Source organism: Sinocyclocheilus anshuiensis, unplaced genomic scaffold, assembly GCF_001515605.1.
Source record: "Sinocyclocheilus anshuiensis isolate Anshui unplaced genomic scaffold, SAMN03320099.WGS_v1.1 scaffold437, whole genome shotgun sequence".
Taxonomy (NCBI): domain Eukaryota; kingdom Metazoa; phylum Chordata; class Actinopteri; order Cypriniformes; family Cyprinidae; genus Sinocyclocheilus; species Sinocyclocheilus anshuiensis.
In genome coordinates, this window is record NW_015539902.1 from 2,463,156 (window position 1) to 2,488,761 (window position 25,606).

Below are 25,606 nucleotides of genomic sequence, written 5' to 3' on the forward strand. Positions count from 1 at the left end.
TCGATGCGTTTCAGAAAGGCGGGGCATAGAGGAGAAACAATAATGTACAGTATGTGGAAAATAATGTGTTTTTTTAACCTTAAACCGCATAAACACATTTCATTACACCAAATACACAAAATAATCAGCATCATAAAATAAACAGCATCATATGACCCCTTTAAAGGGGACTGAGGCGATCACGAATTCAAGTACAGTTTATGGAGCTGATCGCAAAATTTTTAGAAAACGCCCTAAAAGTGGCCTAGAAACGCCCATGAGTCTGCTTATGCTGTTATAAAAATATTATTTATTTACATTACAAGCTATTAGAACTTCAACATTATTTTGGCCATATAAATATCAGCAACTGCATCAAATTGCATATTGTTTGCTCATTTTGGGCCTCTGAATAATAAAAGATGTTTTCAAGTATAAGCTCCATACTCACCTATATTATACTATCTAAGCAATAAAAGCACGAACTTTCAACTTTTTTTTTGTCTAAAGGTTAAAAAACTTTGTACTTAAGGCAATTCTGTAATTATTTTTTTTACAATTCTATTTAATAAACTCCAAGGAGAAATATATTATATTCAATGTAATATTAAATATATAATCTTATATTACATTTACATTTAGCAGATGTTTTTATCTAAAGCGACTTACAAATGAGGACAATAGAAGCTATAATAACCAACAAAAGAGCAATAATATGCAAGTGCTGTGACAAGTCTTGGTTAGTCTAATGCAGTTGCAGTTTAAAAAAAATAAAATAAATAAAAAGTAAACAAGTAGATAGAATAGGAATATAATGGCGAACGCTAGCGTTAGAGGGTCATTTAAAAAAAATAATAATAAGAAAAGTCGAAAGAATATAAAAAGAATAGAGTACGCTAGTGTTAGAGTGTCAATTTTGTTTTAAATAAATAAAAAGAAAAGTCAAAAGAATAGAAAAAGAATAGAGAATGTTAGAGGGACATTTTTCATAATAAATGAAAAGAAAACAAGTAAATAGAATAGAAAAAGAACAGACAACTCTAGGGTCATTTTTTTTTTAATAAAAAAAGAAAAACAAGTAATTAGAATAGAAATAGAACAGAGAGTAGTTAGAATAGAAATAGAATAGGTAGGTATTTAATGAATATTATTTTCTTTGGCAAACAACACCATGCTACAGAGCCTAGCTTGTTTTGAACCCCAAAATATTCTTCAAATAGTCTCCACACTGCAAACTTGTGAAAGTCTTTATTCAAGTAACCATTTCCCTGAGAACAGTGTAAAACATCTTTTTATTGACCGTTCAATTTCCAAGGCTTTTATAATGTAGCAATATTTCAAGTGGTACATTTAATGTAGACCTGATTTATTCCAGGAACTCTCAGATACTCTTTTATCATCTCACTGAAACTTCTTGAGGAAGTCTTGGTATGTCTGCCTGTGCGAAGATGCCGCTGGAACAAAGAGTCCACCGGGATGAATGAGGATTTGAGCTCCATCAAACGCTGGCAGCAGATCTCGGCTCATCTCCTCTAGAATTACACGGTCTTCCTGTCCAAACACATGCAGAGAGGGGATTGTTATCGCCGGCACTTCGTAAAAGCGCCGATGCTGGGAACAGACACTGCGGAATCCGGCGACCAGGATGGCAAAGCGGAAATTAAAAGCAGGCTCTAGCTTTTGTTCTTGCAGGGCACACAGCATAGCCACCAGGGCGGCACCTTGACTAAAGCCCAGGATGCCATCGAAGGGGCCAAGATCCTTCACTGCAGTTTTCACAGTCTCTACACTCTCTTCCAGACCCAGGCTGCTCTCACATCCTCATCACCACCACTGGCTGTCTTCTCAGGCTCCTGATTGGCTGATTGCATTGAAAAAGTAATAAGATCATCAGAGTGAAAGACTCAAAAATGTGACCCTGGACCACAAAACCAGTTGGTAGCATGGGTATATTTGTAGAAATAGCCAACAATACATTGTACGGGTCAAAATTATAGATTTTTCTTTTATGCCAAAAATCATTAGGATATTAAGTAAAGATTATGTTCCATGAAGATATTTTGTTAATTTCTTACCGTAAATAGGCCTATATCAATTTTAATTATTGATTAGTAATATGCATTGGTTTTAAAGGTGATTTTCTCAATATTTTGATTTTTTTTGCACTCTCAGATTCCAGATTTTCAAATAGTTGTATCTCTGTCAAATATGGTCCTATCCTAACAAACCATACGTCAATGAAATACTAATTTATTCAGCTTTCATATGATGTATAAATATCAATTTCACAAAATTTACCCTTTTGATTGGTTTTGTGGTCCAGGGTCACAAATGACACTAATGTATGAAATAGGGTTATAAGTTTGAATGTACTTATGATACTAGGCAACCCACAAGGTTTTGAGGTATAGCAAACATTATCGGTTTTAAACTCACTTTGGTTCTGAATTGCAGGAACGTGGTGTGGTGCACTAATATACACCAGCTCCACTTGTTTCTTTAATATTTTGCGTAATGCTCCTGTTTTCTCTCGAAAAGAGCTCCCATTCTGTCGATAACCATGAATACAGAGAATTCGAAGAGGAACTGCAGCTTTAGACATGATTAATAATCTATCACAGCTGTAATTTTCGAGCTAATCTCCAAACTCGAATCAAGACACTACTGCTAAAGCGCAACACACACACACACACACACACAAACAGCAAACAGGGACAAGTTGACGTAACACTACAGTTATATTGTGCTGTGCTGTTTTAATAATTAAAAGAACATACGAAATGCTAAAAAGAAACTAAACTTGACATGTTGCCTTCTTGTGCGACTGGTTTGTTACCGTGTTGAAACATAACGAATCGAGTTCCGCCCAGGCGAATGTTATCTGCAAATTGTTTACAAAACTCCCAGAATACAAGCTAACACTAATGCTAATTTATAACATGCGCTTTGATGTTTTTGATCTTTAAAAGTTTAATAAATCTCCAGGTGTGCGTTCCATAAATTGTACATTATCGTTTCCCACAAGTAGAAACAGAAATGTACTTCTCAATTTAAACGCCAGGGGGCAAGCGTTCCCTGTAGAAATGTGCGGTGTTCTCAGTGCCTCTTAAACGTTAGCCTCTCATAAGAAAACAAATTTCTTTTAAAAATGATTGCAACAAATTGTTTTACCCATTAAATTTAATTCTCAATAAATGCATTATTTCAAGGCTCTCTATGCACTGAGCATAATAGGAGCCCATTGACAGCAGACAGTGACAAAAGCAGACATAAAAAAGTTATCTTTAAATCAAAATTTGTCTAAACAGGAAAGTATCGCTGCATTTAATTAGAAAAAATGGTGTATGAATACAAATGCTATCATTTCTGAATAATTAAAGCAATGAAAGAGACAATACATAATTTCTACGCATTTTTTTTTCAATTATGCAAAATGATTTGGGATTCTGTGTTTCCCATATCACCAAATGTTTGTATAAGAAGAAATAAAAAACAAAAAACATGCCTGCAAGCTTTCAAAGAATGCAAATAACCGCTCAAAAAGTTTAACATAAATCTGTATGCATTCAATATTTCATGCTATCCTGGAGGGGAAAGTTCTTAATTTGGTTAGATGATTATATCTCTCTGTTGATCTCAGTGAGTTTTCTGGATGATTGTGCCTCCTGAGCACTTGACAATTAATCTAAAAATGAGCAGGAACCCTGCAGGCCTGATGCCTCTAATACTTATAAGTATATATACTCTTATGCACCATAAAGTTTATCGATAGATAGATAGACTGTTTCTTACCAAGTACATAAACATGATCTTTTCCATAAATGTTTATTATTTGTTTGTGAGTGCATCTCATCCTTGAAATGAATGAATATTTCTTCCATGTGCTGTGGAGAACGCAGGCAGCAGAAACCAGCACCAAGCATATGCTTCAAGCTATAATTAAGGGAGGTTTTCTGGCAATCCAGCATGTTAACTTAAATGAATATCTGTACGAGAAAAAGAGGTTTAATTAATGAGAGTCTCTCTGTCTAATTTAATGTCTTGTCTGTGCATATTGAGTATATGCTAACCAAATTCCCAGCCGTTCCCTACGGACACTCTATACCTCACTCTCCGCATTAACAGATTTACTTAAACACATCCAAAGCTATTTTCCCAGTGTGAAGAATTTCAATGCACATTAAATGCTTCGATGTGCTCCTTCAAGGGACTTCCTGCATCAACCAACGTCTCGTTTGCACCTGTTCATTACCTTTTAGATTCTCTGTCCTCTGTCTGAACTGCTGTTCTCTTTAATATTCACCATGATCAACCAGTGAGATGAGTCACAAATGAGACCAAATAAATAAAACAGGCCCTTAGGCCAACCTTCCTTTCAGTGCTGCTTAAGTGATTTATTCTTGAATGCGGCTTGTTAGCGGCAGGTGAGGGTGCTCCATTCTCACCCTTTGCAGCAGGAAGTAACCCCTGCAGGAATGTCAGTGCGGAATACAGATGAGATGAAGGCTATATCCACAGAAACACACACGAAACTGGAGCGTGAGCACAATTGCGCCCACAATTGCTCACAAACAAGCACACGCACGGTCTTTTAACAAGTGGACCGCTGGATCAGAATGACACGGATTGCATCAGTATTGGGATGAGTAACCGTGTCAGTGGCACCTAGAATTCGGTAAACAAACAACAACAGGCGCTTTACAGAAACTGTGTGCAAAATGAAACTCTTAAAAATAAGGGAACAGAAAGTCTAATTTTGTACAAAATGTTGTTTGTGCACCTCAGAACAAAACTAAATTTTATATGTGATGTCTTTTAGACGAGGTTTGCAATTTTTGCAACCCTGTTACAAAAGTTGAGATTTAAAAAAAATATATAAATAAACATATTAATGAAATCAAAGGTTTTAAATATGGTAGAATTGAAGGGTTTTTCTTTATTTTTGTTTTATTTTCTTTTTCTTTATTATATTTATTTATATTTTTCTTTATCAGAGCAACTCTGGCAACAAAGAAAATAAATAATTTTAAATTATTTTTAATGTAAATATAACAGTTTATTTCCTGCAATTAAAAGAATATCAGGTATCGACTAATTAAATAAAAAAAGACATTGTGAAAGGAATAGTTCCCCCAAAATTAAAATATTCTGAAAATGTATTCACCTTCTTTACTCATCCAAATGAATTTGTTCTTAATCAGAACAGATTGGAAGAGACTCAGCATTGCATCACTTGCTCAGAAATGGATCCTCTGCAGTGAATGGGTGCCGTCAGAATGAGAGTCCCAACAGCTGATAAAAACATCACAATAATCCACAACATGACTCCAGTCCATTGTTTTAAACTTCAAACTGTCACTTCTGGCCTTTATCCTTCATCCATAATATTGCTTTTTTCAGTGAAAAAGTTGTCTCTTCTGAATCAGGAGAGAAATATGCACAGATCTAGCACCGTTTACAAACAAAACAGTCGAAAGCTGTTCTAAACAAATATGTCACTTTTTCAATGAAGGATCCATTACTATGGACTCATATTTTGGCCAGAAGTGACAGGTTAAAGTTTAAAATCCAATAGCGCATGCCTAAATGACACACATGTGAACTTTAAATAGCTTTGAATATCACATATCATGATACTCCACTCATATCAAGTTATAAACTGTCCATTCCCTTACAATATTGACACATTAATGCAGTTAAAGTGCATTATAAGAAATGTAGGAATATCATATATCACGTAATGTGCCAGTAGAGATAAAGACTCTATAGAGTAGGACATTATGGAACTGCATGCAGGAAAGGAAAGTATAAACAACAGATTGTATTAATATCCCAGTTCCTATATCATAGATCATAACCAGCAAATCTGTCATTTGTATGTTGTTGTAACTGCATAAGCGCACTGCAATCACAAAGCCTCTTTTTATCATAAACCGAAGTCATGTCATCTCTGAGCTTTAAAGCATGGATGCAATCTCTTTCAGCAGGCAGCATGCTACCTGTAATACTCTGCTCACAAAAAGCTGGGATTTGCTTCTGCTTCTTGCTTGTTTGCATTGTAGCCATCATTGTGGGTGGAATGTGCTGATTCCCATTCCCTGCAGCTATTCTGACAAAATATTTATGCCTCTGCTGAGTGACCTCTGTGTTTGCTTCATACCAGCTCAGTTCAGAAAGCTTTAGTGCAGCTTATCAGTAGCATTTAACACAATGAAATTTGGACAATTTGTGCCACAGACCATCGATAAACATAATAAAAGCATTCAGACCACATCATTGTGGTTTTCTGTTGTAAGTGCATTACCGTAAATGTGTTTCCTGTTTTACTGTCTGTAATAATCAATAGCATGCCACAAATGTCCATAGAGTTTACACAAAAATGAACTATTTAAAGCAACTAGTTCTGGAGTTACATCTTGCTGTTTTCTTATATCTTCTTTTTTTTTTTTTTATTATTGTTATTATTTCTGTCACGGACTAAAAATAAAGATAATAGCATCTTTTTATCTCACAATTCTGAAATTTTTTTCCTCTGAATTCTGAGTTTACATCTCGCAATTCTGACTTTTTTTTCTTTAAATTCTAAATTCGCAATTCTGTTTTTTTCCCCTCACCACATAATAAAAAAATAAAAAAGGTAATTGTGACTTTATCTTATAATTCTGACTTTTCTTCTCTCTTGGGAATCTATATCTCACAACTAAAATTTGTGAGTTTATATTTCGCAATTCAGAAAAAGTCAGAATTGTGAGATATAAACTCAGAATAGTGAGAAAAAGAGTCAGAATTGTGAGATAAAAAATGACATTTAAAATGTTTTTTTTTCTCCCATGTCCCAAAACTGCCATAATTCGTTTAGCTTAAATATTATTTATACATTTATAAATACTATTTCAATTTACTATTACATATAAATACTATTTCTATTTACTATTTCAATTTTCACACCAAAATGAAAACGGCATCATTTACTCACCCTTGTGTCGTTTCAAACCCCGCATGACCTTTTTTCCTCTCTGGGACACAAAAGGAAAAATAAATTATGCATTTGTACTGGTACATAACAAATCATTCTGAATTGATTCATTGATTCACAGATCATTAGACATATTTTAATAGATCGACTGATTCATCAAAAAATATTTAATTTAAAAGAACATACAATAACCAATAATATGTATGCAGATAACTCCCTGCTTGAGCATTTGAATAGTGTGACTCTTGTCTGAATACATGGCAAGTGTGTTACACTGATAATTAGGACCATTTTAAAGTCTTCCCAGAGGACATGGCAATTAGCGCTAACCATTACATGGCTATTTATAGTGTAATATTCTGTCTGCATTAAAGAATGGCAGCGAAACTGGCAGTAAAGAAGAAAGGTGAAAAGGTTAAATGAATGAGATCTTTTTTGTTTTTATGACCAGTGTTGGGGGTAACGCATTACAAGTAACACGAGTTACGTAATCAGATTACTTTTTTCAAGTAACTAGTAAAGTAACGCATTACTTTTTAATTTACAAGAGAATATCTGAGTTACTTTTTCAAATAAGTAATGCAAGTTACTTTTTTTTTTTCAATTTATTGATTGACAACTCTCCTGTCCCCATGTTGAGAGAAATCAGAAGATGTTACTGTAGTTCTAAAATAAATATGAATATGCATTCATTCATCTAACTCACACAAAAAAAAAACAGAATTCAGTATTCCTCAAAATGAATAAAAATAATGCAACTCAGAATATGACGCAAACCTGCAATGATTAAATGTTAAACAACACAAATATCCTTTATGTATATAATCCCATTCTATTAACCAATGTCTTTGCTTCTTTGCAATGTCGATGATCCAGTTTAACCATACTAATAGGCAAAAATTACTCTAGACGAACATTTGTGTGTCTTTTTTTATTGCTCGTGCAGAGAGGTCATCCAGAGAGGGCAAAGATGGGTCAGAATGGATAAATGATCAATTTCGCAAGTAATTTTATCTGAGGTTTCTCTTCGTGAGCTTCGCTTATGTTCCAGAACGTTATGTGGCCGTGAAATTGTAATGTGAGAGACAGTAAAGATCAGAATCATTGAACTGATTGAATGTTCAGACGTGTGAACAGAAGAGCAGAAATGGGCTTGTCTTGATCCAGGATCAATTTGGTCGACTAACTAGAAATTGATTCAGTGGCTTAAATTTAGTCTTTCATCTCGGCTCGGGTCCCTACCTGAATTTAGTACATGCAAAGATCTTACCAATGTGACATTTAGCCGAGAGCAATATTGGAGCACAAACAACCTAGAGACTTTAAAGTCAACATTAGGGATGCATGATATTAAAATTCCCGCTACAAAGCTGATAATTATCAAGTATATGAGAGGAAATTACCATGAACATGAACAATTAAACATCAGTTAAATAAAATCAGTTGATAACTGTGTTATTTTAGTATTACTGAGATTGTAGTTAGCTTTATTCATTTTGTTGTGTGTTTTTGTAATTGTTTTATGTAAAAATATATAGTTTATATTTATTTTTATTACAGTTTTAGTTTATTTTAGTACATCAAGTGAGCAGGTGTCAGATATCCAGAGGTCAATAGATGTGAAATGTTCTGCGATGAAGAGACGTTGAACTTGCAGTCAAAATCCAGTTCTCTCCTACTGCTGCAGCGTGAGCATGTGCCCACTTACACACACACCAACACACGTTTCTTCCTTCTCATCAACTTCATCTGCATACATGAACACAGACAGTCTGGACTGACTGTCACTTCCCATTAGGATCAGTCTCTCTCCCTCTCTGCCCTCTATTTACGTTCACACCTGGCCAAAAGATCTCACTGCTGCACCTCTGGATAAAACCTCACTTATAAGTTATACCATTACTTATTATAATAGCTTATTTGATATTAATAAGTCTCTTTATCAATGCTGGTACAACCTTTCTGACTGGAATTAACATAATTTTTGACCATATACCAAAAGGACACGCAGGACTTGAAAGCAATTTCAGTCAATTTCGGTTATTGGACAATATTAAATATTAATTTGATTGCTTATAGGACAATATTCAAGAATTGTTTTATTTATCAATAATAAAAATAATAATAACAACAATAAATCATGCTTGTGATTTAATATAAATTATAATGCATTTAAATCATAATTATTTAAAAACAATTACATGGAATTTTATATCAGATATCTTAGGGTCAGTAAGGCTAATGCACTGATGCATTAAAGTGATCCAAAGTGAAAGTTAAGACATTCCCATTTTTTGGAATTATTAAGCAGCGTAACTGTTTTTAACATTGATAAAAATACGAAATATTTCTTGAGCAGCAAATCAGCATATTAGAATGATTCCTGAAGATCATGTGACACTGAAGACTGGAGTAATGATGCTGAAAATTCAGCTTTGCTGTCAGAGAAGTAAATTACATTTTAAAATATACCCAAACAGAAAACCATGTTTTATTTGAAATGTATTCAGATTTTCAAAAATCTACAACTTTAATATTGACAAATTATATGAGCGATCGAAAGCACACATAAATGATTTCATATTTCCAAAGTGCAGCTGAGAACACAAATGTGCTACAATGTATGAGCCTTAAATGAAGAGAAATATGCCTATAACATGCCAGAGAATTTCCAAGACCCCAGACTTCTGAAATATGAACATTTAAGTGGATGACTAGGGGTGCATAACTAATTCACATGCACTTAGCTGTGCAAAAAAAAAAAATCTGAATCAAGAGAAGGATTACAGCTGGTACTCAGTGATCCAAATACTTGAATTATTTAAGGAAGTGGAATCTTCATTAATATATTATTGTATATGCCTTAGAGCGGACAAGCTAGGAGAAGTAAAGGAGAGAGAGAGAGAGTGGGGTTTGATTATTGACAGTGCAGTTGTTAATACACAGAGAAAGAGAGTGTGAGACAGCGATCAGAAAGGCAATAAATACTTTTATCTCTTCCACTGTTTATTTTCTCTCACAAGACAGAGTAAAGTATCCTTACTTGACTCTCCTCAACTGCAGTGACTGCATTCATCTCATACCGGACAACACAGAGCTTTTCTGGGAAAACAGAGAGGCGGATCAGAAAAGAGAGAATAAGTTAGGCGCATTTTAAAATGCCAGGAAGAAAATAAGAGGAGGAGAGAAAGAGCAACTGGGTTGTGAGATGTAACAAATGAGGAATTAGGCCTACAGGCAGATAAATAGATGAAGGAGGGATGGGATGCAAGAAAAGAAAAAGCTCATGTGTACCGTATTCCGACCAGCTGCGACCAACTGCTTGGTTTCCATGTCAGCTTCATTTGTTTGGTAGCCCCGCCCACAGTGACATTTTTATTGGTTGATGACATCTGCTCCATCACCTATAAAGCACAAGATGCAATATTAGCTGTCATATAGTTAATAATCTCCACTGGCCTGTAATCAATACGCTTGTACAGTATGATCGATCTCTCAGTCAATGCTGAGGAGAATAAGGTAAGTGCATCTATCTGCCCTTCATTATGTTCTTTTATTTCCTTTGCAGGAGGTAGGAAAGATATAATTAACAGATTGACCACAAAACCATGTTATAGTTTCTCCTGCACACTGCATGCAAAACATTACACAGTTTTAATTAAAAACAGAGGCAGAATCACGAGATTCCCCAATGACTCCTGCTGAAGCGTTCAAGTCAATACGTAGCTACAAGTTCATATTTTAGTTAGGAAATTAGTTGCATTTGCATAATCAATCACACCAACCTCTACACTTTCCATACAAACTCTCAAAGCAGAATATAAAAATTTCCTACTCTCTTTTCACGTGTAAAATTGATCCAGAAGTTTCTTTTGGCACAGTGAGCTTAAGAGCAGAGGAAGTAGAGAATGTAATTTGCTGTACCATCTGCTCTGCTGTATGTTTATGTGGGGTGTAACTGAGTGTTAACAGGAACAGGACAGATGCTACACTTAGAGGAGTAAACAAGAATAAACAAGACTAGTCATAAAAAAGATGTGTCAAGGTTTACGCTTTATCACGCAATTAATTAAAAATCCTTATATTGCTGTTATTTTTTTAAACTGTTAACTTTAGTCAATTTGACATTGTTTCATTCTGTTGTGTGAACGGCGCGAGATGCGATGCACTTGACAGCTCAGGTGCCTCATGCACACAAAAGGCCTTAGCCGTTTATCAGTACAGGATAGAAGAAAACCCTCTTATATGAATAATTTATTTAATGTTTAACAAAAGTAAATTCTTTCATTGTATGGTGATTCGAAAGAACGTTTTCCACTTTCAAAGCTCAACAAAGATCTATGATAATTTCAATAATAAATTATTTAAAATAAATTAAAATGAATTACAAATGATATTTAATAAACAAATTCTTGCAAAAGTTGTATTTCAAACAGATTCTTTAATGGCTTTTCTTTCTTTTCATTTTTTTTTAGAGGTGGTATGAATGCAGGACTGGCTTAGGCTACCTCACAACAATAGTAGCCTAGCCTAGGCCTAAACAAACATAGTGGGTACATTTTCATTCATCCATTTTTTTTTAAATTTACTGACAAAACTCGTAATGTGTATCTTTCTCTACAAACGTCCTGTCAGTGACTTCACCGATTTACATCCCACAGCTGTTTGTGTTTGATTCATTAAATGGAATCGGCTCATTAGAGTCTTTCATTCGATAACCGGACTACACTGGTCGCGCAGTATATTTTTGATTCAATAAAAAAGAATCGGCTCATAAGAATCACTCATTCGTGAGTCACACTACACTGTTGCGAAGAACTGTAAATTCGTGATTCCCTAAAAAAAAGGACCCGGCTATAGGCTCCTTAATGACGTTAACTGTCGAATTCGGCAATTTTTGTGGCATCAGTGAATAATTACAGCGCAGGAAAAAGCTTTGAAGAATGTACGTGCAAGAACCATAAACGCAAGCTAGCGTCATTTCGGTATTATTTTTATCCTAATCTTTATACACAAGTTTATATGCTGTGAAGATTAGCATTGAATTCAGTGCATATAAATATATTTTAAAATAATAAATAGAATCTGTCGTTTTTGTGCAAGTGAGACTCATAAATACACATATGCCTAGGCCTATTTAGTTTAACTTGTTTAAAAAGCTGAACGTGTCAACTGTGGAAGAAATGTGAATGTTTTAATCAACAGCAGCCCTCATTACAATTCAAGCATTCTAGAGGGGTTTATCATGTGTGAAGCTCAGCCCAGAGTTGAGTTTTGTAAGATTCACAATGGATAGACAGCTCAATACATCACCTCTGCCAAAAAAAAAACACTGTTTGCGAAAGACAGCTCTACTTCAGATGACTAATTCAAAGTGAACTTCTCAGCAGAGACAAGAAAAATCTACAAAATGACACAGAGTTCTTTTATATCAAATGTTTGAGGAAGTGATGCAAAGAGCTGAACAGAGAAGTGAAGATGGAATCGAAAAGAAGAAAGGTGGAGGAAGTGAAAAGTGAACAGTAATGTAGCCTATCTGGGCCGCTGCATTCAAGTGTGATGGGAACGCTGCTGTCAGTGTGATTTATGAAAATAGAACATGTATATATTATAATGACCATTCTGTGCGTGTGTGAAAGAGAGGGATAGAGAGTACGTTTTCACATGACACAGCCTACATAAGTAGACAACAAGGTTGCATCGAAATCTAATAAGACCTTTCCGGACCTCATCCTACATTCTTCCATGACGGATTCCCTTTGGACAGAAATCATGGAGTTGTATTTGACTTCAATCATTATGAAATAGCAAAAACTCTCTTTGATCAAAAATACTGTTTCATACTTTATAAAACATCTTAGTGTTAAGAATTTATTATCATGTCAAGGCCAAAAACACATCCGCTCAGTGACTAGCAGTGAACCATTTCAGAGTTTCCTTAAATGGTCTGAAAGTAAATGACTATAAAGCAAAGTACAAGAAGAAAAGGATAAACAAATGAAAGCGATAACCTTGACGAGAGATGTGTGATTGCGCTATTTATATTTAGTCTATTTATACATCACTGTTGCACACCCAAACACACACAGTGTCACAGCTCTCTGAGACAGCGAATGTAATTACACCGAATTAAACCGAGCTCATTGATCAGAAGGCATTTAATGTTGAGACGTTGTTCGGCTACTGCAGACTCCAATATCTTGTCTTTTTAGCATACTGGAGTGTAAACACCCATCAGAACAGACTCCTGCCAACTCTTTGATTTCACAAAATTGCACAGCTTGCTGAGGAGCTATTTCTATTACTTTTCTAAATGATTGGACTGACATTTGTTTTTGCCTGGCAGACAATAAAACAGAATACAAAATATAAACTTGCATTGAAGGAGGATCCTAGACATATGAATGTGCCAAAATACCAAACAGAAATGTTTTTTTTTTTTTTTTTAAAACTTGGGCCAGTAAGAAACCACACAGGACTTTCTAGCACCCACATACTAACATGCTAATAATCACTCAGAACAAGTTAGCAATTACAGCACAAGCCTAGTAACTAACAAAACATCCAAGCAACCACATAGCAATAACAATAACTTAAAACATATTTGCAACTGCATAGCAATGTCTTTGCAACCACCTAGCAACCATTAAGCGTGAGTGGTAAGAACGTTCTTTTTGAAATGTAAAAATCAAGTTTGAATCTATATAGTAGCCTACACTATTTTATGGAAGCCCGTTTCCACCACTAAATATAAAATTAAAAAGGTAATTTTATCTCACAATCTTTTTTCTTGCAATTGTGAGTTTACATCTCACAATTCTGAATTCTTTTCTCAGAATTGTGTGTTGATATAATCTCGCAATTTCGCAATTCTGACATTTTTCTCGCTATTGTGTTTTAATCCCACAATTCTAACATTTTTTCTCATAATTCTGAGATATAAACCCGCAATTGCGAGTTATATAGTCCAATTCAGTGGAAAAAAATATTATTTTCTTAAAATTGAGAGTTTATATCTCACAGTTCTGACTTTATAACTCAGTTTCTGACCCTCTGACTCCCAATTCTGACCTTATAAGATGCAATTGTGACTATTGCATCAGAATTGTGAGATGTAAATTTGCAATTACCTTTTTTATTTGTATTCAGTGGCAGAAACAAGTTTCCATTCTATTTAGGCAAATCTATACTTAGATTCTCCATTTGGTGCTAAATGTCATCATCAGAAAGACTAATGCAGATGGTGTGAGTGCTGCCCAATTTGACCTAGTCCAAAAAAAAAAAAAGCAAAATGGCAATAAAAACTAGAGAACATGAAGTTACAGCAATAATGGATGTGCACTTTCACAAGTGTACACCCATTAGAACTGCTCAAGCTTGAGTTTGGACATCTGGAGAACTCTGGAGGAAAAACAAGCTACTAAATACATGTCATTTCTCAGTGATGCAGATCACCAATGTCACTATTAACAATCCAACAGGGGGCTAAAAATATAAACAAGCATTAAAATAAGACAAAACAACTAAATTTGAAGGGATATGCTATTTTTATTCACCTCCTCAGTTGTTTTTCTTTGAAGAATCTTGGTTCCCATCTAGACAACCCAGGATATATTAGGTAGTGTGATTTCTACACTTTCTATACCCTAAAGTTAAAAATGTATAAAATCTTATAACTGCACATTCATTATCCTCAATCCTTATCCAGTAAGTCAGGAACAAGTGGAAAAGTCACGGGGCCTTTCAAATATTGCCTACTGTTGATAATGGTGGTTAAAGATCAATCTGGTTTTTCAAATGAACATGATTTCTTGATAAAGACAAAGTGATGCAAGGAACCACTGAATAACCTTCTCATCCAGTCTGTAGTGATTCAAATCCCAGTTCAGACACTTCTTTTTCCGCACTTCTGCTCTCCATCTACGCGGCCCATATGGTGATAAGTGTGTCAACTGGGCTCGTGCCGGTGGAAGGCAACAGAGAAATGGGACACGCGATCCTTCTCAGTCCAGCCCTCGGTGCCTGCTGTTGAGTTTTGGGTCGTGAGCTGGCCGCTGTCCCTTCACACACATGGTGGGCTGTGGGGTGAATCAGAAATTCACACGGTCACAGAGCTTCCAGCAAACAACCCAGCTGACTAAACACTCACACAAGGTCATGGTATCAGTGCAACCGCCTGAGGGCCAGAAATGCTACGGATGGAAAGAAGGTATGACAGGGTCACAAAGCAAGAGAGATCACTTTTTCGCATATTAAAGGTATGTGAGACTTTCTGAGGGTTTCTTTAAAATAGCATATTACCACACTATGTATAGCCACAGCATGTGAATGCACAGTATGCGTGGAATGACCTTTTACATTTGCTAAAATGTACATACAATCAGAACACGCTAAGTGGGATATTGCATCCAATAATGAAATGCAATTAACCACTACTCACTCAGTGGCTTAACAGACAGCATTTTGGTTTGAAGACACCTATAGAAACTAGCTTTCAAGACATCTGTCAGGTATGAATAATTTTCAAGGTTTTTGACATGTTTGACGAATAAACCAGACGCAATGTCCATTTGCTTCTTGACTCATAATTTGATTGGATTGCCAGAAACATTTGACTTAAAGTTAAACTAAAATGCAACTGGATGAGAATATGCCTACACTAGAAATTCACTGCAAACATAATGTGAAGAGAATAATAAGACACAATAAAATCGCAGATGTATAGGCTAATTATTATTATGACCACAGCTATCTTTCTGAGAGTGAGTCTGTGTGTGTGCTTGTAGGGGTGACAATGTGTCAAGCTGAATGCATAATTCAGGTGGACCGTCTTCAGTGATGATGGGGAAGCAACAGGCAGGTCAACACAGACTGAACCATGACAGGAAAGTAATACAGCAGCAAAGCATATTTTTCCAGTCTGACAGGCCAAAGTTTGTTTGTGTGTGCAGAGTTACATGTCAGGAATATTTGATGTGCCTGACATGCAGTGTTTAAGGTGAAGGTGGACTAGATGACTGGAAGTGGGAGAATAAATTGCTTGAGTTTGGACATTTGTAAGACTTTGGAGGAAAAACAAACTATTAAATGTATGATTTTCTGAGATGCGGATCGCAAATGTCACTATTAGCAATCCAAACACGGTTATTGTGACACCAGTGATGCATTAAGAAATTAATTTTAACCTAAAGTGTGCTCTTTTCCGTAAAAATGCTTGTTAAATTTGAAAAAAGAAAACAACAACAACAACAACATAGTTTCAACTGTTGGTAGATTTGATAGATACGGCTTCAATTGTTTAAAACTACTATATGTATTTTATTGGAAACATACAAAACTTATTTAATGCGCAAGTACATCAAACCATTTTTTTTTTTGCCTTGCCTTGCCTTTACATTGTAGTGCTGTCTGAAAGGATTTCTATGGAAGCCCGTTTCCGCCACTGAATAAAAAATAAAAAAGGTAATTGTGACTTTTTATCTCACTTATTTTTCTCAGAATTGTGAGATATAAACTCACAATTGCGAGTTACAAAGTCATAATTGTGAGATATAAACTTGCAATTCTGAGAAATAAAGTCAGAATTGCATGATATAGGGGGAGATCTGGGATGATAGTAACACTTTTTGTTTGAGGGTCAGTAACTTAGCGGTTGTTCATGCTAGACCTCTCAAACTTTGATACATTGTAGCCACATTTGCCTACTATAAATAAAACTCACTTGAACTTGTATTACACAATCACAGATTATGTGAGTTAATGTCAAATACAAAGAGTTCCGTTGTTACAACCTACCCCACTACTGGGGTGAGTTGTAACACTAGCTGGGGATAGATGTAACAATAAGAGGTAATTTGGTGAAACAATATCCACACTTTCCAGATTATGCAAGAACTTTATTGAAGAACAAAAATGAACAATTTAAACTAACAAAAATATTCTGGAACTTTAAACTCAAGACTATAACAAATTGCTGTGTGTGTGTTGTATTTCGTTAGAACTTTCATCTTAACACTATATCAAATTTGTGTGTGTGTGTGTGTGTGTGTAGTGTATTTCCTTTGGAACTTTAAACTCAAAACTATAACAAATTTCTGTGTGTGTCAGTGTGTGTGTGTCTGTATAGTATATTCGTTTTGGAACTTTAAACTTAACACTAACATTTCTGTGTGTGTCAGTGTGGGTGTGTGTGTGTTGGAACTTTAAACTTAACAATATAACAGATTTCTGTGTGTCAGTGTGTGTGTGTGTGTATGTGTGTAGTGTATTTCTTATGGAACTTTAAACTTAAAAATATAAAAAATTTCTGTGTGTCAGTGTGTGTGTGTGTGTGTGTGTGTGTAGTGCGTTTCTTATGGGACTTTAAACTTAACACTATAACAAATTGCTGTGTGTCAGTGTATGACAATTTTTAATGAACTGTTACAACTATCCCCACCCCAAGCAGCCATTATATAGCTAACTCTTTTATCATGTGGGTTTAAAGTTAGCATTAATGTCTAGCATCAAATTGAACTAGAGAAATGGCTACTTAAGATTATGTAAGTCAAAATGTTTTTATCTACATTACAATGCATGCTAGGCAAAAAATAATCTTGATTTAAAAAATTACTTTCTTACCTGAAAATCACTTTTTTGGTGATAAAATTCACAATCTTGCTCACAGACACATGCCACTTCTCCTGTTAGCTCAAAATGGAGATGGGAGTGTATGATATGGATGACACCACCATAGGTTGTTTCTGATTGGTCAAACTGACAGTGTAACAACTAACCCCATGTTACAACACTCCCCAGTCTCCCCTAAACTCGCAATTACGAGACATAGCCGCAATTTTGAGAAATAAAGTCAGAATTGCGAGATATAAACTTTTTTTCCTCAGAATTGCGAGTTTATTTCTCACAATTCTGACTTTATAACAAACAATTGCGAGTTATTAAGTCAGAATTTAGATAAAATCGCACAATTCTACGAAAATGAGTCAGAATTGCGAGATACAAACTCGCCTTTGCGAGAAAAAAAGTTTATATCTTGCAATTCTGACTTTAGAACTCGCAATTGCGTATTTATATCTCACAATTCTGAGAAAAAAAGGTCAGAATTGTGAGATAAAAAGTCGCAATAACCTTTTTTTTTATTTTGTATTCAGTGGCAGAAACAGGCTTTCATAGATTTCCCTGGAAATCGCATACTTACGTCATCTGCGCATCATCCGTGTGTGTCGACTAGCGTTGAAGTCACGTAATTACCTAAACAAGTTCCTTGTACCAAGGCAAGGCATGGCAAGGCAAATTTTATGTAAAGAGCACAAGTTTAACATAACTGTAGTTGATCCAAAGTGCCGTACAATAAAAAATAAATCTAAATTTAAAAGAGAAAAGGAAAAGAGAAAAAAGTAACTTGTAGTTTTATGCTTCAACCACTAGACATTGCATTTTAGCTTTAACATAAATATTATTTAATCTAGGTAAATGTTCATTTAAAATATATCAACTATTGTTCATTCATGTTCATTCATAATACATCAACCTGTAACGTTAAAGCATATTAATGTAAAGAAATTAACATTAATCTAGATCAGTAGGCTAGCTACATTCTATAACATATTCACTGTTAGTTCATGATACCAAATGGATTATTTAATGTTAATAAGTTGAACTTTATTGTACATTTTGCTTTCAGAAAGCATCCCTGTATTAATCCATTACATAATAAAACTGTTTGTATGCACACATAGATGTGAATATCCATGAGTGTGTTATGTGAATGTATAAACAGTCTTGACTGCAGTGAGGTGCTATCTTACAAACAAACCCCTAGAAAATGCAATTATTTTCCCACCTCTTTGTTTTATTAATATGCAGCGTGGTATACCGCACAGTTTCTGTTCTTTTTCTGAAATAACAAGAATTTTCTGTTCTCTCTCTCCTCTTCTGATAAGAGCAGTGTTGGGCTAAATGATGACACATTGATTCAAGATTCTAGGCTGTCAAACCTTCCCTGACAGACAAACCTAAACATATACAACAAACACTGACTGTAATTTTGCCATTCTAGTTGACCTCCAGTCCCTCAAATCCTGTTTCTATTTCCAAGCCTGTAATCACATTCATAAATATACCAGGAATACATGCTGTATGACATAAGAAATCAATTTAAATGCATTTGCTAAGTTTCAAATCACACTGACCTGTATTTAAAACGAGACACCAAAACAAAAAGCTGGTTAGCGGTTTAGCTATGCAGCGAGATGTGCTTATGACTCAAGTGTTTTCTGTTTTTTTTTTCCATACTTAATGATGTGGTGTACCCCTCTGATAGCATTCAAAGTTTAGTAGGAGAGAGAAACTCCACGTCCCGTGAGTCATGAAAACCGGCGTCGTCAGCAGTCTGCTCCATCTCCCTGTATATTCATTATCCCTCTTTTCCTGGCAATTAGGACTGATCTCTCACCTCTTCCTGCATCCACACCATCATTTCCTGTGGTGGCGGGAGAACTCTCACACCTTCCTCATGTGTCAGGGCTTTTGTGTGCGGCTGCAGTATGAGAGAAAGGAGCTGATGTGATGTTTACAAATGTAGCCATACGACTGTCTATCTATCTATCTATCTATCTGTCTATCTATCTATCTGTCTGTCTGTCTGTCTGTCTATCTATCAACATATGAGTATCTATCATCCATTTATCAGGCAGTTAGTTTGTCAGTCTGTCTATCACTTCATCTATCAATCAGTCTCTCTCACATATTCTTAGGGATACTCTGTTCACATGGCACATGCATATTGATTAACATATCTGTTGGGCGGTGTGTCATGGATGCCTGTAACCTTGGCAGAGCTGAGCGGGACTCCCACGGACCGCACAGCACATGTGCTGTAGCTAAAAGTGCACCAGTCATTGAAGTTCACAGAATGACTCATATTTTTCCCTCAGAAAGGAGGGATTGTATAATTTGGCAAGGAGAGTGAAGGCAAGAGCCCATCTGTTGAAAAGGTCGAGATCTAAGCTTCAGACTTGGATGTTAGGAAGCTAGAGTACAAAGCGTTCATTACGAGGCAGAAGTTTGTGGGATGGTCAACGAAAGGTCACCAAAAGGTCAAAAACCCATCAAGCTGATAACTTATCTGCCAGGACTGGAAGTCATATTCACAGCACAGGCTGCAAAACATGATTTCAAGTTCAAAACAACATAATTTTCGTTTTCTTGCCTAATTATTTGTGGTAATTAAGCCAAAAAATATGATTAACCATGTAGCAACCACCCAGAACACACCACTCCCATTTTCTCCAGAAAATGTAAATATGTTTATACTGTAAGTAGGCTACAAATCATCAAACATTATGGTCCTATAGGAAATGCTTGTTCCAATAATATTCATGCATTGCCAAAATCTCTAACAATTCCTCAAAAGCTCTGTAATATATTGAACATGAAAGTGAGAACATTCCTGGAGTCTGAATCCAAACCTTTTGCCTCTAGAGCCCAAACCTAATTCTTCTTTATGTATAATGAGGACCTGCGAGACTAACATTTAAGAGTAAATAACATTAGCTTGGTTCCCAATCATTTTAGTATGACGTGATAAAAACAAACTCGAGACTATGCTCAACTCAGTGTTCATAATACACTGGTTCAGTCTGTGCTACATTTAAACTGACAGTAATAAATGAGATTTTTTTTTGTGAGAGAGAATTAATTGAGTTAAACCAGTGGAAGAATGGGATCTACCTAACTTGTCATGTTTATTGCCTTATAAAGCTATACAACCCTTTTTCTTTATCTTTCATATTTTATAGACAGAGTATTATTTTTTTAGAAATGAATTTTAAGTCAAAAATCAAAGCCAAAAGAGCCAATCCCAAGTCTCCATAAGAAGAATAGCGAGAATAGGGCAAGACCAAATAAATAACAAATAAAGTGCTTTTAAATTCAGATGGTAAACTCAACAAGACTCCAAGGTGTTCAAAACAAGCGAAAGGACAGACTGGACTCGGAAAGAAAATCAACATCAGACATCCCTACTGTGTTCACAGTTCTTAGTGCCCTGGTGTGTGACCAGTTTCTAAATGTCTTCATCAGCACTTTAAAACAACGCGTTTGTTGCTGCACCTCCCGGAGACAAACAATATTGTGTGTCAGTTGACCAGGTTCCTCTGGGAGGACATGCACAGGCTGCATGACTACTCTTCTCACGCAATGTTGTTTTGTCTTTCTTTTCATGCATGTCTCATGCTTGCTTGTAATCCAGTGTCTGTTTTCCAATTAAGCACTGTAAATGACCATATTTAAGACAATCTAAGACAATATTTACCAGTCCTCATTTATCCATTCTCATGTTTTTCCAAACCATAGTTGTTCAATGGAACAAAGATAAAATTCTCAAGAAAATCTAACCTGCTTTTTCAGTATAATGCAATATATAGCAACCAATTAAATGTATTACGATGTACAATGTGATTAAACTGCAGCCTCACTTTTCTGCCTGCTGGAGATAAACCAAAATGGAGAAAAGAAGACACCACCGGGGAGGTAGAACAATTTATATTTATCAGTGTCCATCCTATACCGGATCCCCCGAGGGAGAGGGAGGGAGGTAAGGGGGAACATTATCCTCTTTACTCCGGATTAAAGTGGCCTTGTGATTGACCCTACTACTTTCTGGATTGTGTGATCCTGATGTGACAGGTGCTTTTGTCAGATGACACTGGATAGGGACATTAACCCCCTTTGCCCTACACAGAGAGATGTACAGGATACAGGGACATTAACACTCTCACCTTACACAGACACAGAGATTTACGGCTTTTTACTGTAGCCACTTGGCTCAGCGAGGATCGGTGTTGCTGTCATGGCAGATTTATTGGGTACAGCCAGAGAAATACATACCCTAAAAACAAAACACAAAACAATATATTAATTATGGTACACTATAAATTAATTTTAAACACTAATTTACCAGTACTGATTAGATATTTATAGGCTAATATAATAAATATTTCTTTCCTTGTGTCTTTTAAACATTGGAATGCATCACATGGATGATTTATACTATCATGATCAAACACTCAAAAATATAGGCTATCACTAAATCCCGCCACACTCATGATAGCTAATACAACTTAAGTGGATATTTTTTCTTAAGACTTCATCTTGGAAAACGAAAGCCCTAAAACAGGGAAAGATCGCTCCTCCTATCTTTCTGTCGTCAGAGGGCAAGTGAGAGCAGACAGGTAGTTTCATTTGCTCAGAAAGAAAACTGGACAGGCTTTGAGACGAACGGACACACATTAGATTTCCTTGTAGCTGCAGGTCTGTCTGAGGAAGAGAAAGCAGGATGGAAACATTTTTAGAATGAAAGTGAGACGGGAGAGGGTCTCACTCCGTCTTTCATTTGGTCCTATAGCCTCTAGTGATGCTGATTCAATTCTGCTAATCGGTTATTTTGAACTGTCCATTTTAATGAACGGTTCAAAAGAAACATATCAGAGATTCTTTTAATACGTCACAGCGTAATTGCGTCATCACGCGCTCACTGACATCCCCTCGTGGCATAATACCTGCTAATAAAACGTTCCAAGAAAGCCACATTTATGTGTATGCTTTTCTATTAAGTTTGATTAATTATGGTGTATATTGCAGTTCACTGTCTCTCAGGTCAGTTTCATTATGATTTAGCTAATAAAAAGTACTAAAATCCATTTGAACAGTTTTTTTTTTGCAGTTTCTAGGCTATTTAATAACATTAAAGGGGTCATATGATGCTGCTAAAAAGAACATTATTTTGTGTATTTGGTGTAATGAAATGTGTTTATGCTGTTTAAAGTAGAAAAATTGAAATCGCATCATATGACCCCTTTAAAACCAACTCTTATTCACATTGATCAAACTGTCACACCTTTAAGTCACAAACAGTACGCTTTATTTTTAAACATGCATGCGACTATTAAAATTAATTACTTTTCGCTCTTGCTGTCACTTTTCAGTTTTCTTTACGAATCCAAAATAGACGGTTCTCGGTTCAAGAACCGCTCGAGAGCGTGAGCCATTCAACTGATTCATTGAAAAGATCCGAATCACAGGAATGGCTCTCTCACGAATCGGGCATCGCAAATACCCTCCTCCACACCTCCCGCCCGTAGTGCTCCAGCTTTCCGACTCCTGAAGAGACAAGGGCGCCTGTCATCCGTTAACCACCCGAGCATCTCGAGCATCCAAACGCAGTTTCTAACCAGAACAGTCATTTGACTCATCGTTTAAGTGGTATACAATACCAGAAGGCTTCTTTCCCGTCACATCGACTGATATTGTAAAACTTTAAATGCTCTCCTTATGGCTGTCTGAAAGCTTCTTGCGGCAATTATAACTGCTAACTGAAGCTTATATGAAACATTTTTGTCTGACATCTCTCGGAGTCATCTCTCTTTAAAAAAATAATCGGGCATTGTGAGACTTCCATGTCGGCGATGTTGTTTTCCATCTTAATCGATACTTGAGACCGGGGTCAAGAGTTAAGAATTTGTAGCCTATTTGGTGTGGATCGTTTGAAGATCATTAAAACAGATCAAACTTTTATCACATATGACACGGATTATTAAAAGATGAGACGCTTATTTTGACTATCACAGTGGGATAAAGTACAGCGCATCATCACCGCACCTTCAGGATGTTCCGGCGAGGTAAGATCAACATTTTAGATTATATAATTGCGTTATTGGTGCAGTTCAAGCAAATGCATGATGCTGAAAGTAGGTTACATTTCTATTCATTGCGCGCGTGACTCTTCCACGCGCATCCGAGCTTATATATCAGAAACTCTTTATGAGGTTTTTAACCAGGTTGGTTTAAGGTTTGTCTGGCTCTTTAAGCATTTGACTGTGCCCCGATGAAATATTAATACACAGCACGTAATATTCTTAAAAATAGACAAGCGATGCCGCACTGCAGCTGACAACTACTAGAGCTTATTTACTGCACGCGCTTAACTAGTACTAGTAAAAAACACAGTGATTTTTTTTTAAGACTAGAGAGGCGGTGCATGGCGACAGGCGCCCATGGGACCAGTGTTTGTGAACTCTTATATGCTGCCTCAGACTCACACACACACACACCAAGAAATTATAGGTGCGTGAATTTTGCTGTCTATGTCAGTACTCAATACATGGCATATAAGCTGTGGACACAAAATTGAAATATATTACTCTACTGTCTAGATATCAAAACAAATCATGCACGGAATAATTCAAGAAACATCCAGGTCATGAAATTTGATGGATCAACATAAGTGTGCCCACAGAGAGGTGCTGTTTTACCTTTGTTAGGAAGTCATGCATGTCACAGTGTTTTTTGGGACTTTTTTTCCCCGTGCGTTTTACTTTACGTATGGCTTCTTTCTCTTTCTTGTTGTAGCTAATTATGTTGGATGATAATATTTGAGCAATTTAGAATTTTCTTGACGTGCTCACACACATACAGACTTCTGAACCTCTCAGAGACTAAATGGTTTCCATACTAAAACAATATTTACTATATATTACACCTAAATTTAACCCTCACTTAAACCTGTTGCATTATTAGATCTAAAGCAAAAACAGTTTTGCTGTTTGTGATTGTGTGGACCAGTTCAAATGCCTTCACATGTTGGTTTTTGACGTGTTTTTCTATATTTTAAAACCTGTACCTTAACACACACAGAGTTTTTTAGCTACATAAGCGAAGACCTCTCACAGATTCAATGGTTTTCATATTAAGATAATGATATTAACAATACCCTAAACTTAACCCTCAAAGAAACTTGTTGACATTAGTAGATGGAAACCAAAACATGATTTTGCTTGTTTCAAATATTGAACCACTTTATATGTCCTCACAAGTACATTTTTTACATATTTGTGGGCACAACCCCGACTTCTTACCCACACACATCAATTTTAATTAAAATATCTTCCAATATCAGCAAGAACTACTTTAATTTGCATATTTTGTCAGCAGCTTTGGCGTCTGCCACTCTGCTATTATGTACCTGCCTAAAAAAGAAAAAGAAAAACACTCCTCCATCCGGTTATTTTTTCCTCCGAGGAGTGACAGTGGAGTCATAACACTTTTACTAATGCTCAGCCTGCAGCTTCAAACCAGCCTGCTCTGGGAACTGCTTCCTCATTTTCTTCTCATTACAAAAGAATGTGTGGGTTTCAGCTGAGGCAAAAGATGGGATGGAGAAAGAGAGAGGGGGGATTTGTTTGTGTGCTTAAAGCATTCTGCATCAGCTGTGGCACTGAGCCCCTCCTCAATTCAAACACACAATACAGACAATAAAATAAGGAGTTATGACTGTTTATTGTTGCCGCTCCTAGCAGTAGGGGTCTGTGCTTACAGCCCCGGGTACAGAAAAAGGTCTTGAATGCATAATAATGGTGAGCAGCACAGATGTGTTTACAGGAGAGCTGTATGTCTATGTCTGATAGCGTGTGGTTTTACTGCTTACGGGGTTTTGACAGGTGACACACTATAGATCAACAAAATTCCAATTAAAACTGCATTAAGTGGGTGTCTAAGTGGGTCATTTAGTCTTAGATGCCATATGGGAATTTAGCATATTATATTTTTTTATATTTATGCAATTGGCTGATACTTGTTATCGGTTTGTACATC

At 36.0% G+C, this 25,606-nt stretch overlaps 2 protein-coding genes across 2 annotated transcripts in view; one reads left to right on the forward strand and one right to left on the reverse strand.

Annotated features, from left to right (window-relative positions):
* Nucleotides 1-1,251: 1,251 nt before the first annotated feature.
* Nucleotides 1,252-23,141, reverse strand: LOC107686195 (ovarian cancer-associated gene 2 protein homolog). The gene is given in 6 exon segments (XM_016483105.1): nucleotides 1,252-1,820; nucleotides 2,416-2,527; nucleotides 19,410-19,493; nucleotides 21,525-21,690; nucleotides 21,759-21,845; nucleotides 23,053-23,141. Coding segments are annotated over 6 exon segments (978 nt in total). The 3' UTR covers nucleotides 1,252-1,380.
* Nucleotides 23,120-25,606, forward strand: part of LOC107686183 (reticulon-4 receptor-like 1) — a 104,330-nt gene continuing 101,843 nt past the window's right edge. The window contains exon 1 of the mRNA XM_016483090.1: nucleotides 23,120-23,634. Within this exon, the coding sequence (XP_016338576.1) occupies nucleotides 23,622-23,634 (13 nt within the window). The 5' untranslated portion in view covers nucleotides 23,120-23,621. The remainder of the gene's footprint in view (nucleotides 23,635-25,606) is intronic.